A 10,772-nucleotide genomic window follows, 5' to 3' on the forward strand; every position below is an offset into this window, starting at 1 on the left:
GTGAGGAGAGCTTTCATGGTGGGGGCGTGTTTACACCTGGAGGCTGGGCTTTAAGCTCGAGACACAGTTAAAGCCATAGGAAGGGTTTAAAACCGGAGGCGGGGTTTACAGCTGGGGGTGGGGCTTAAATCTTAAAACAGAGTTTAAAGCTGGAGGCAAGGTTTAAGCGGAAGGTGGTGTTTAAAGCCAGAGGCGGGGATTACACCTGGAGGTGGGGTTTACAGCTGGTGGGAGGAGCCTGCTCACCAGGGGTTGGGCAGGAACCTGATGGAGGAACCTCTGTTGGTCTTTCAGACAGTGAAGACGAGGACGATGAGCGTCCCGCGGCTCGCCGGCGCCGGCTGGCGGAACGTGCGGCGGAGGGTTTAGTGGACGGAGAAGACGAGGAGATGATTGAGAGCATCGAGAACCTGGAGGACATGAAGGTTTGTGGCAGACGCTGCAGGTGTGTTTGGACTCCAGAGTGGATGTTTGACCCCCCCGGTGTGGTGACCTGCAGGGTCACACGGTGAGGGAGTGGGTCTCCATGCCGGCGCCACGCCTGGAAATCTACAACCGCTTCAAGAACTTCCTTCGGACCCACGTGGATGAAAACGGCCACAATGTCTTCAAGGAGAAGATCAGTGACATGTGCAAAGGTAGCCCCGCCCCTCTGGGATGATACCTGTGAGCGAGCGCCTCCACAATGACCCCCCCTCCCCCATGCCGTTTCAGAGAACAGGGAGAGTTTGGTCGTGAACTACGAGGACCTGGCGGCGCGGGAACACGTCCTGGCTTACTTCCTGCCAGAAGCTCCGGCTGAGATGCTGAAGGTCAGTGACTTGTTTGAGTGGGAGGAGTCTGGGTTTAAGCTCCACCCACAGATGCAGGAATGTTCTGACTCTTCCTGCTTCTTCTCAGGTTTTTGATGAAGCGGCCAAAGAGGTCGTTCTCGCCATGTACCCGAAGTACGACCGCATCGCTCACGAAATCCACGTGCGCGTCTCCAACTTGCCTCTGGTGGAGGAGATCCGGGCGCTCCGGTAGGTCCGCCCCCCAGCACATACATAGGAGGGGGGGCGCCCCAAAAACTGTCCTCTTCCTCCCATCAGGCAGCTGCACCTGAACCAGCTGATCCGGACCAGCGGCGTGGTGAGCAGCTGCACCGGCGTGCTGCCCCAGCTCAGCATGGTCAAGTACAACTGCAACAAGTGCAGCTTCGTGCTGGGACCCTTCTTCCAGAACCAGAACCAGGAGGTGAAGCCGGGCTCCTGCCCCGAGTGCCAGTCTCAGGGCCCCTTCGAGGTCAACATGGAGGAGGTGAGAACCGGTTACCTGGAACTGCAGATGATGGAGATGAGGTCTATTTACTTTGAAGAGTTCCAGAAGAACATCTGCAGACGCGTTTCCTCGTCCGGGTTCATAATCGGAGATTCTCCTGAAATGTGGATCTCTGTCCTTCGTGGGCGGGGTTACAGTGAAGAATTTATGTCTAACATTGATGAGATCAAAGACATTATTGGTGTTTCTCCTCAAGGAGCACATCGTAATGAGCGTGTTTTGAAGTACTTTATATCTGTTTGATTATAAATGTTGTTAAAGTTTCTAAAATACATGTTTCCATTATAAAATCCCAGGAAAAACCTGTTTATTCTCAGCTAGTGAAGCTCATTCACATGAACTCTTGTTGCTGCACCACAAGATAATAAATAACTACTTTAATTACTGATTTCTCTTTAGTAATTAGTAAATAGTGAATAGTAATTATGCTTTATTAATAATAATGGTGTTTAAATTGTGTTTTAATCTCAGACTCTGGTTTGTTTTGGTCCATTACTGAGTGTTTGTTCGTCTGCTGAATTAGTTCATTTTCTGTAAACATGAATTTGGTTTTGAACGGTCTTCAAAATGTCTTAAATGTAACTTCTGTGGATCTGTAAACATCCTGGAAAAGTCTTTGCTTATTTCAAAAAGCGACAGTTCATCTTATAATCCAGAGTGTCTTCTGTCTGAATGGTTGTGACTGATTTCAGAGAACACGACGTTCTGTTACAGTTATTGTTTCTTGTTGTATTTGAACTCTGTGATTCTGAAGGTTCTCCTATAGAAATCATGAGGGAGAACCTGACAGGAAGTTCAAATACTCGTTTCTTTCTCTGGATTAAAGCAGATCATACGCAGATTCATGTTACAAGGAAAAAAAGTTTCATCTTAGAATGATGACCGAACTCTGGAGTTCTGAGGAGGATCAGATTATGGATCAAATCACAGGTTAAAGGCCTCGTGCAGTGGCAAATTTTTTTTTTAAATTTAGAAAGTCAATGGAACTTGGAAAACTAATCTGATAAAAATATTCACTTAAAATGATCCAGCGGGATGTTATTGATCATTTTATGGTCGTGCACAGCTTTAAATTTGGGCGATAGGTGTTGATGGGCGGGGGCTGCGCGTGACGTCACCTCAGGGATCCCAGAGTGTAAACAACAATGGTGGACGGTTTGAGAAGCGACGTAGACCACGATTTAGTGGATATTTCTTTGGATGAAGGTGATGAGCCTTCATCAAACACGGGAATTTTAACAACACAGGGTTCGGAGGGTGTACAGCCCTACCAGTTTGAACCGGAGGTTTCCTCATCTGAGGATACAGGGGCTTCGGATGACGATGGTGAAAGCTCATACAGCGATGGCGCCGAGAAGACGATCAAACTTGACTATTTAGAGGAAGTAAAAGTCGTAACAAGGTTTCCGTAGGTGAACCTGCGGAAGGATCATTACCGGAAAAGGAAAGGCGCCGCCGCGGAGCGTCCTTTGTCGTCCTCCTCCAGGGCCGAGGCGGACAGAGCCCCCCCACCCGGGTTTGCTGCTGCTGCGGCGACGGGTGGGCTCGCTCCCCCGCCGCCCTCTCGGCCTTCCTCTCCCGCGCGCAACCAACCCCCACGCGGGTCCTCTTTTCAGATGGCCAGCGGGGTCCTCCATCGCACCGCGCGGAGGCCACCCCCGCCGGCTTCACAGCCCCGGGAGGGAGTAAAAACCCTTCGTGCGGGCTCAGCTGCCGGACGACCGTCCGGCGAACCTACGGCAAACCGCAAACCCCCCTCAGCGCGGCGCGGCGGCCTCACCCTGGCCATCCGGCGCGCGCCTGCCAGGTGCCCGTTCACCCCCCGCGTTCCTCCTCCGGAGGGCCGGGGAGGGCTCAAAGCCTCCCCCTGACCGGGGAGCGCCCCTCTCCTTTACTGAAACGGGAAATTCATGAAGGGAGACCCCCTTCTTCGGCACATTGCTGCACCCAAATACCACACTCCTATTCACCGTTATCCCGTTCGAATCCCCAAATCCACGGCAGTCCAAATTCTATTATGTTAAGTAATTCCATGCCCAGAAAGTCATCACAACACTAGCGGATCTAGCTGTATGTTCCTGTACTGACGTCACACGACCTATGACCTACTTATCGGTGGCTGCCCAAAATCTGAGTGACCGCGCTATCTTTGAACGCTTGAAGAGAGTGCACGGGGCCACGGGTGACAAAATAATTATACGGGGGTTCATTTGTGACATAAATACTAATGTTTTATTGCAGTTTAAGAAAAATCACGATCTTCACCGCACGAGGCCTTTAAGGATCAGATTACAGCACTTTATGGTGCAGACAGACCCTGGAACGATCCTGGAACTGTTTCAGAACAGAATTGGATCAGTATCTTGTGTCCCCCCCCACACAGACGGTGTATCAGAACTACCAGAGGATCACCATCCAGGAAAGTCCGGGTAAAGTGGCGGCTGGCCGGCTCCCACGCTCCAAAGACGCCATCCTGCTGGCCGACCTGGTGGACAGCTGCAAACCTGGAGACGAGATCGTAAGTGTGGTTCCAGCAGGAATGATGGGAGGAGTCCAGCTGTGACCACGCCTCTGTCCTCAGGAGCTGACGGGGATCTACCACAACAACTACGACGGCTCCCTGAACATGGCCAACGGCTTCCCGGTGTTCGCCACCGTCATCCTGGCCAACCACATCAGTCGCAGGGATGAGGGCGTGGCCGTGGCCGAGCTGACCGACGAGGACGTCAAAGCCATCCTGGCTCTGTCCAAGGACGAGTGCATTGGAGAGAGGGTAGGTGTTCCTGCTGGTCCGCTCTGGATCAGCTTCTGCTGAAACGGGCCGGATCTGCCTCAGCCGGTCTTTTCATCCTCCGTCCTCCTCAGGTCTTTGCCAGCGTCGCTCCGTCCATCTATGGTCACGAAGACATCAAGAGAGCTCTGGCTCTGTCCCTCTTTGGAGGAGAACCCAAAAATCCAGGTACGAACCTCCTGCCTTTGAGACGTGTGGGTGGAGTCTGTCTGCACTCACCTACATGACTCCTCCCCCTCAGGTGGGAAACACAAAGTCCGTGGAGACATCAACGTGCTGCTGTGTGGAGACCCGGGAACGGCCAAGTCCCAGTTCCTCAAGTATGTAAGCAGAAGCGGCGTGCAGCCTGGTCCTGGTTCCGGTCCAGGTCAGCGGTTTTGGTTCTGAAATCCTCTCATCCCAGGAACAAATGGAACACTCCTCCTCTCGGTCACCGCTTGGGTTCCAGCCGCGCTCTGGTAAAAGCTGCGTTCACATTGAACGCTGTTCGTGTGGCGGCCGTCCAGTTTCAATACGGAGACGCAAACGGCGGTCCTGCGGCGTGGCGGTCTGTAGACGGCACGGCTCAGGGAGCGTTCCCACAGTTTGGATCTGAACTTTGTTCATGAAGACGCGACTCATAAAGTTCAAACCGACGTGGAGGAGAAGTTGATCAATCAGAATGACGGATGTTCTTCATTACAAACATCCTCATATTATTTTTCTCTGATTACTGCTGAACAGCCCTTCTCTAAACGGCCTCTCAGAGACAGACGTAGCGTTGAACATAGCTGTAAGAGTCGATGCTTCCATGTGGCGATGAGGCGGAGCTTTCAGAGAGGCTCCGCCCACATGTATTGGTTTACAAAGGCGTTTCTGGACGATCCTGGAGCAGAGAATGTGGCCGTTCCTCCAGACGTTTCTGTGATGTTCTGATAGAGGACAGATCCTCTAAAGACCCTCCCCCTCCTGCAGGTACGTGGAGAAGGTGGCCAGCCGCGCCGTCTTCACCACAGGTCAGGGAGCGTCCGCCGTGGGCCTGACCGCATACGTGCAGAGACACCCCGTCAGCCGCGAATGGACGCTGGAGGCCGGAGCGCTGGTGCTGGCCGACCGCGGGGTCTGCCTGATCGACGAGTTCGACAAGGTGAGTGCTGCACCCAGGCTCCGCCCACAGAGGGCGTCTGGCAGATGATGTGAGGGACTGTGGATACTGCCTCTTCCAGATGAACGACGCCGACAGGACCAGCATCCACGAGGCCATGGAGCAGCAGAGCATCTCCATCTCCAAAGCCGGGATCGTCACCTCGCTGCAGGCACGCTGCACCGTTATCGCCGCCGCCAACCCCATCGGTACGTTGTCCTGGTGGAGCTGCAGCTTTTACTGACCTGTCGTCTCCATGCTAACACATCCAGCGTGCTCAGAACGCTATCAATACTTGGATTTCTCTGAGGAAAGGCCTTTGTCTGCAGGTGGACGGTACGACCCCTCCTTGACCTTTGCTGAGAACGTGGATCTGACTGAGCCCATCGTGTCCCGCTTTGACGTTTTGTGCGTGGTCAGAGACACGGTGGACCCCGTGCAGGTGCTGGTCGTCTCTGCACAGCTTTGTCCTGCAGAGGAACCGTCTCTAAACCCGGTTCTGTTCCAGGATGAGATGCTGGCCCGCTTCGTGGTTGGCTCACACATGAAGCATCACCCCAGCACCAAGGAAGGGGGCGTGGCTCTGGAGGAGATGGTGCTGCCCAACACCACAGAGGTTCCCCCGATCCCACAGGACCTCCTGAGGAAGTACATCATTTACGCCAAAGAGCGGGTACAGTGCAGAACCGGAGTGCGAGCGTCCAGAGCAGGCATGTTTCTGACTCCCGTGTTCTGCAGGTCCACCCCAAACTGAACCAGATGGACCAGGACAAGGTGGCTCGCATCTACAGCGACTTGCGCAAGGAGTCCATGGTGAGTTCACTTCTCGGTAGAATTCTGGGGAAGCGTCTTCTCAACCTGACAGTGCGGTTCTGAACCAGGCCACTGGCAGCATCCCCATCACCGTCCGGCACATCGAGTCCATGATCCGCATGGCCGAGGCCCACGCCAAGATGCACCTGAGGGACTACGTCCTGGAGGACGACGTCAACATGGCCATCCGAGTCATGCTGGAGAGTTTTATCGACACGCAGAAGTTCAGCGTCATGAGGAGCATGAGGAAGGTCAGTAGATCCCCGTGGATCTGTGTAGATCAGTGTAGATCCCCAAGGATCCATGTAGATCCCTGTGGATCTGTGTGGATCCATGTATGTCTCTGTGGATCCGTGTAGATCCCTGAGGATCCGTTTAGATCCATGTAGATCCATGTGGATCCGTGTAGTTCCCCGTGGATCCGTGTAGATCCCCGTGGATCCGTGTAGATCTTTGTGGATCCCAGTAGATCCCTGTGGATCTGTGTAGTTCCCTGTGGATCTGTGTAGTTCCCTGTGGATCTGTGTAGTTCCCTGTGGATCCGTGTAGTCCCCCGTGGATCCGTGTAGATCCCAGTAGATCCGTTTAGTTCCATGTAGATCTCTGTGGACCCCTGTGGATCTCTGTAGATCCCTATGGATTTGTATGGATCCATGTGGATCCCTGTAGATCCCCGAGGATCCGTTTGGTTCCATGTAGATCTCTGTGGATCTTTCTGGATCCATGTATGTCTCTGTGGATCCGTGTAGATCCCTGAGGATCCGTTTAGTTTCATGTAGATCCCCGTGGATCCGTGTAGATCCCCGTGGATCCGTGTAGAGCCAGCAGAACTGTGGGCGGGGCTCCTGACCACCTGTGGTTGTGTCCAGACGTTCGCCCGGTACCTGGCCTTCCGCAGAGACAACAACGAGCTGCTGCTCTTCATCCTGAAGCAGCTGGTGGCCGAGCAGGTTGCCTACCAGAGGAACCGCTACGGCGTGCAGAACGACGCCGTGGAGATCCCAGAGAAAGATCTGCAGGATAAGGTGGGAAGAAGAGGATTTCTGTCTGCTGAAGTATCTGCAGATCCCTCGGATCAGGCTGATCTCATTGGCTCATCTGATTGGCTTTTCCTCTCCAGGCTCGGCAGATCAACATCCACAGCCTGACGGCTTTCTACGACAGCGACCTGTTCCGCTCCAACAAGTTCAGCCACGACGGGAAGAAGAAGCTGATCCTGCAGCAGTTCTGAGGACGGTTCTCCTCGTCTGGTTCTGGTTCTGGGAGGACGGACTGCTCCTCTCAGCTGTAAATAGATGTACATGTTTCTGGTTTAAAGAGGCTGAAATAAATCCATGCAATAGAAGAGGAGGGGCTTCATCCTTTATCACATCTACACTACAGGAACATCATGAACTTCCACTTCCTGTCAGGAATTTCACATTGATCTCCAGTCTTTAAATTTTGAAGGTGGACATTTAACTGAGCTGGGGATCGTCAATACATTCCAGAATCGATTCAATGCTCCAGAGACGGCAATGATTCTATTCCAATTTTTTTTTTCTTTTATTCTTTCGATCCTCCCAATTCTATTTTGAGTTTACATATCTTAGAGATCAGTGAAATAATGAGATTGTTAATATCATACTTTGTCACATGGATTCTCTAAAGGAGAAGTTCTAACTAAAATGTTCAGATCATTAACATTGGAAACATTGTTCTGCTTCTGGTGGATGTTTTAGTTTGGCCACTAGGTGGCGATCGCGCTATAGCATTACACCTTATTCTAGAAGAAGAAGAAAGTAGGAGGAAAAAAACGATATTTTAGACTCAAATAATTAGTTTAAAAATATTTCCTGAAAAGAGTTGGGAAAATTCAGATAAAGATGTTAAGTCAGAATGTATGTTTAGGTTGACCGAGCGTTAGCATTAACCATCCTATGGGAAATTCCTATAAACGTTAGCATCAAGCTAGCGGACTTTAGCTTTATGTGTTAGATTGATCTCTACTTTTATGGATCAATTATTGATCTAATCTCAGATCGGTTAATTGATTTTGTCAGTCCAGTCCTGCATTCAACTATCAAGTTTGTTTGCTACCATCTCATCACGCCAGTGTCAACACTGAGTTTTGCTCCTATAGATGCTCAGATCAATACTCTCCACCACCAGCTACTGTTGGGTGAAGGTCATCGGTCACACATTGACTCCTAGAGACGGTTTAGAGATCAATCACCTATGAAGCATGACTCTGGACTTTGGGAGGGAAAAAACCCCACACGTATGAGGAAACGCGCAAGATCCACAGAACCCAGCTGGGATTTGAACCAGGCAAGAGGGCTAACCACTACTCCACTGTGCAGCCCATTGACATGAATGGAGAGTCTGGTACCTCGGGTTCCAACGGAAGGAAGTCGATTCAGCCGCCATTTTTCTGCAGTAGTGATATCGCCTGATTTCTCCATTTTGAACCGGACGGCGTTAGTAAGCAGTGATTGGTTCGAGAATCTGTCGGTTTGAACGTCTGAGGAGGGGCCAACAGGCATCACATGCTCTTATTAGGGCATTTGATTGGTTAGTTTATAACTTTACTAACTTGTCATAAAGAAAATATATATGAAAAATGAAGAAGAAAAAAAAAGTTTGAGAAGACGTTAAAAGACGGCAGATCCAGAACGGTTATTCTGACAAATAGAATGACTGTGAATTAACTATTTTTTTCTCTATAGAAGTTTATGGGATTTTGGCTTTCTGGAACCAGCAGGCACTTCCTGTTTCTAGGGGATGATCAGTCCAGTTCTCTCTGTACTGTCTATAGTGCAGCTCCAGCAATCGTACACAGAAATGAAGTCAAATATTTTACATGAGAGTTTCTGTTTGTCACAGATGAACTGGTGTGTTCACTGAGTAGAAAACCAGTTTAGTTTCATCCATGGAGCTAAACACGATGATGTCATCATGCTCTTATTGTGGAAGATAATGTGGAATCTCGTGTGTGCAGATAAAATACAGGATTTTATTTTTCTTCTGTTTGAATGACAGTTTTGTCTCTGACCACTTTGATCTTTACACAAAGGAGGGAGAATATTCATTCATTCATCTTCTTGGCCGCTTCGTCCCTTTCGGGGTCGCGGGGGTGCCGGAGCCTATTCTGGCCACTGATGGGCGAAGGCGGGGTTTACCCTGGACAGGTCGCCAGTCTGTCACAGGGCCACAATCACACACACTCACTCTCACATTCACACCTAGGGGCAATTTAGAGTCACCCTTTCACCTTTTTCACCATTTCATTTATTTATTCACCATAGAATTCAGATCCAATGGATAGAGGTTTGTCTTTAGTTATTCTGGATTCTATTTTTACTCTTAGATATCAAGTGGAAAATGTGGTTCCAGAATTATTAAGTTTGTAAATTATGTTTTATTTAGTCTCTTCTAGTGGGTCTGAAGTATGAAACTCTTGGGAGAAATGAACTCAATTTTGGGGAAAATCACGACTATTGTTGTTGATGTGGGCTCAGTTCCGAAAGTCTGAAGAGAACCTGACTGTGAATGAAACAGGACGACAAAAACACGTATGGATTTTACATATTCTTAGAACCAGGCCGTGAACGCATCACCGACCCGCAGCGCTCTGGCGACACCTAGCGGACGCAGCAGGACCTGCAGACCGGCCATGTCTCCGCATCGCCGCCGCTCGATGCAGCTCCCGCACTGACGCCGCTCGGCCGCTCTCTCACCGTCTGCGGGACCGAACCTCAGAACCGAACCGAACGGCCCACCGGAGCTTTGGCGGGATCCTTGCGGCAGCAGCAGCAGCCATGGCCGGCCTCCCTCTCGTCTCTGTCGCGGGTGAGTCTCCGGTACCGTTCATAACAGCATCTGTGTGACGCAGCAGAACCGGACGAAAGCCCGCGTGAGCGTTTCACCTGCAGTCATCTTCAGAAACACACCTGACAGCAGATCCTGTAATGACATCACACAGCCAAACGCCAACAGAAAATCCAAATGATTCAATCCAGATCTCCAGATCTGCTGATCCTCTAAGATCCAAACCGTCTAGGTTGAATTCCAAAGCCAAATGTTTCCTTTTGGTGGTTCATGTTGGACCATCATGGTAACAAGATGACAAGCAAATCCTCAGCATCAATTCAATGAAATGAAGAAAAAAACGGAATAAACTTTCACACATGATGAACACAAAGAACTGCAGAGATCTCATCAGCAGATCCTGTGAATCTGGTCCGGAGATGTCTGCATGCTGTGGTGGATGGAAGTCTGAATGCTTCACATGTTTCCACACACGTTTCTCTCCATGCAAACCTCTAAAACACACTGTCAAAGTCAAGGCCCGGGGGCCGGATACGGCCCTCCAGATCATTGTTATTAATGACCCGATGTTATCTTGGACTCATTTCTAACTTCTATAATTTTGACAAAATATATTTTTATGGATAGTAAAATATTGAAAGTTCTTTAAGGTTTAAGTTGATTTATTCTGGAATAATATTCCAGCCTCTTTATTATTCAAAATTATGTTAAAAAGTTACAGTTTTAAAAATTGGCATTCTGATAGCTTTTTGGACTTTTTTGACATTTACTAAGATTTTTTAGGCTATTGTGGAGTTTAGGTAATATTTCAGCTCACGGTTTTGGCAAACCCAGTTGTAGCGACTGCATCAAAAATCCAAAGTCGCTGAGAGACTGACGCTGGGTCCGGTTATTGTATGACGCGCCAAACAAATG

At 50.0% G+C, this 10,772-nt stretch overlaps 2 protein-coding genes across 2 annotated transcripts in view; both read left to right on the plus strand.

Moving 5' to 3' along the window:
* mcm2 (minichromosome maintenance complex component 2) overlaps window positions 1-7,392 on the plus strand; it is a 9,709-nt gene extending 2,317 nt beyond the window's left edge. Inside the window, exons 4-20 of the mRNA XM_024269706.2 lie at window positions 295-425; window positions 500-638; window positions 715-812; window positions 901-1,022; window positions 1,092-1,299; window positions 3,704-3,838; window positions 3,902-4,093; window positions 4,186-4,279; window positions 4,353-4,431; window positions 5,066-5,237; window positions 5,317-5,443; window positions 5,564-5,676; window positions 5,743-5,907; window positions 5,973-6,047; window positions 6,116-6,298; window positions 6,917-7,072; window positions 7,168-7,392. Of these exons, the coding sequence (XP_024125474.1) occupies window positions 295-425; window positions 500-638; window positions 715-812; window positions 901-1,022; window positions 1,092-1,299; window positions 3,704-3,838; window positions 3,902-4,093; window positions 4,186-4,279; window positions 4,353-4,431; window positions 5,066-5,237; window positions 5,317-5,443; window positions 5,564-5,676; window positions 5,743-5,907; window positions 5,973-6,047; window positions 6,116-6,298; window positions 6,917-7,072; window positions 7,168-7,278 (2,300 nt within the window). The 3' untranslated portion in view covers window positions 7,279-7,392. The remainder of the gene's footprint in view (window positions 1-294; window positions 426-499; window positions 639-714; window positions 813-900; window positions 1,023-1,091; window positions 1,300-3,703; window positions 3,839-3,901; window positions 4,094-4,185; window positions 4,280-4,352; window positions 4,432-5,065; window positions 5,238-5,316; window positions 5,444-5,563; window positions 5,677-5,742; window positions 5,908-5,972; window positions 6,048-6,115; window positions 6,299-6,916; window positions 7,073-7,167) is intronic.
* A 2,220-nt stretch (window positions 7,393-9,612) lies between these two features.
* Window positions 9,613-10,772, plus strand: part of LOC112144867 — a 13,396-nt gene continuing 12,236 nt past the window's right edge. Inside the window, exon 1 of the mRNA XM_024269708.2 lies at window positions 9,613-9,878. Coding sequence (XP_024125476.1) covers window positions 9,848-9,878 — 31 coding nt within the window. The 5' untranslated portion in view covers window positions 9,613-9,847. The remainder of the gene's footprint in view (window positions 9,879-10,772) is intronic.

Source organism: Oryzias melastigma, linkage group LG5 (genome assembly GCF_002922805.2).
Source record: "Oryzias melastigma strain HK-1 linkage group LG5, ASM292280v2, whole genome shotgun sequence".
In the NCBI taxonomy this organism is placed as follows: Eukaryota; Metazoa; Chordata; class Actinopteri; order Beloniformes; family Adrianichthyidae; genus Oryzias; species Oryzias melastigma.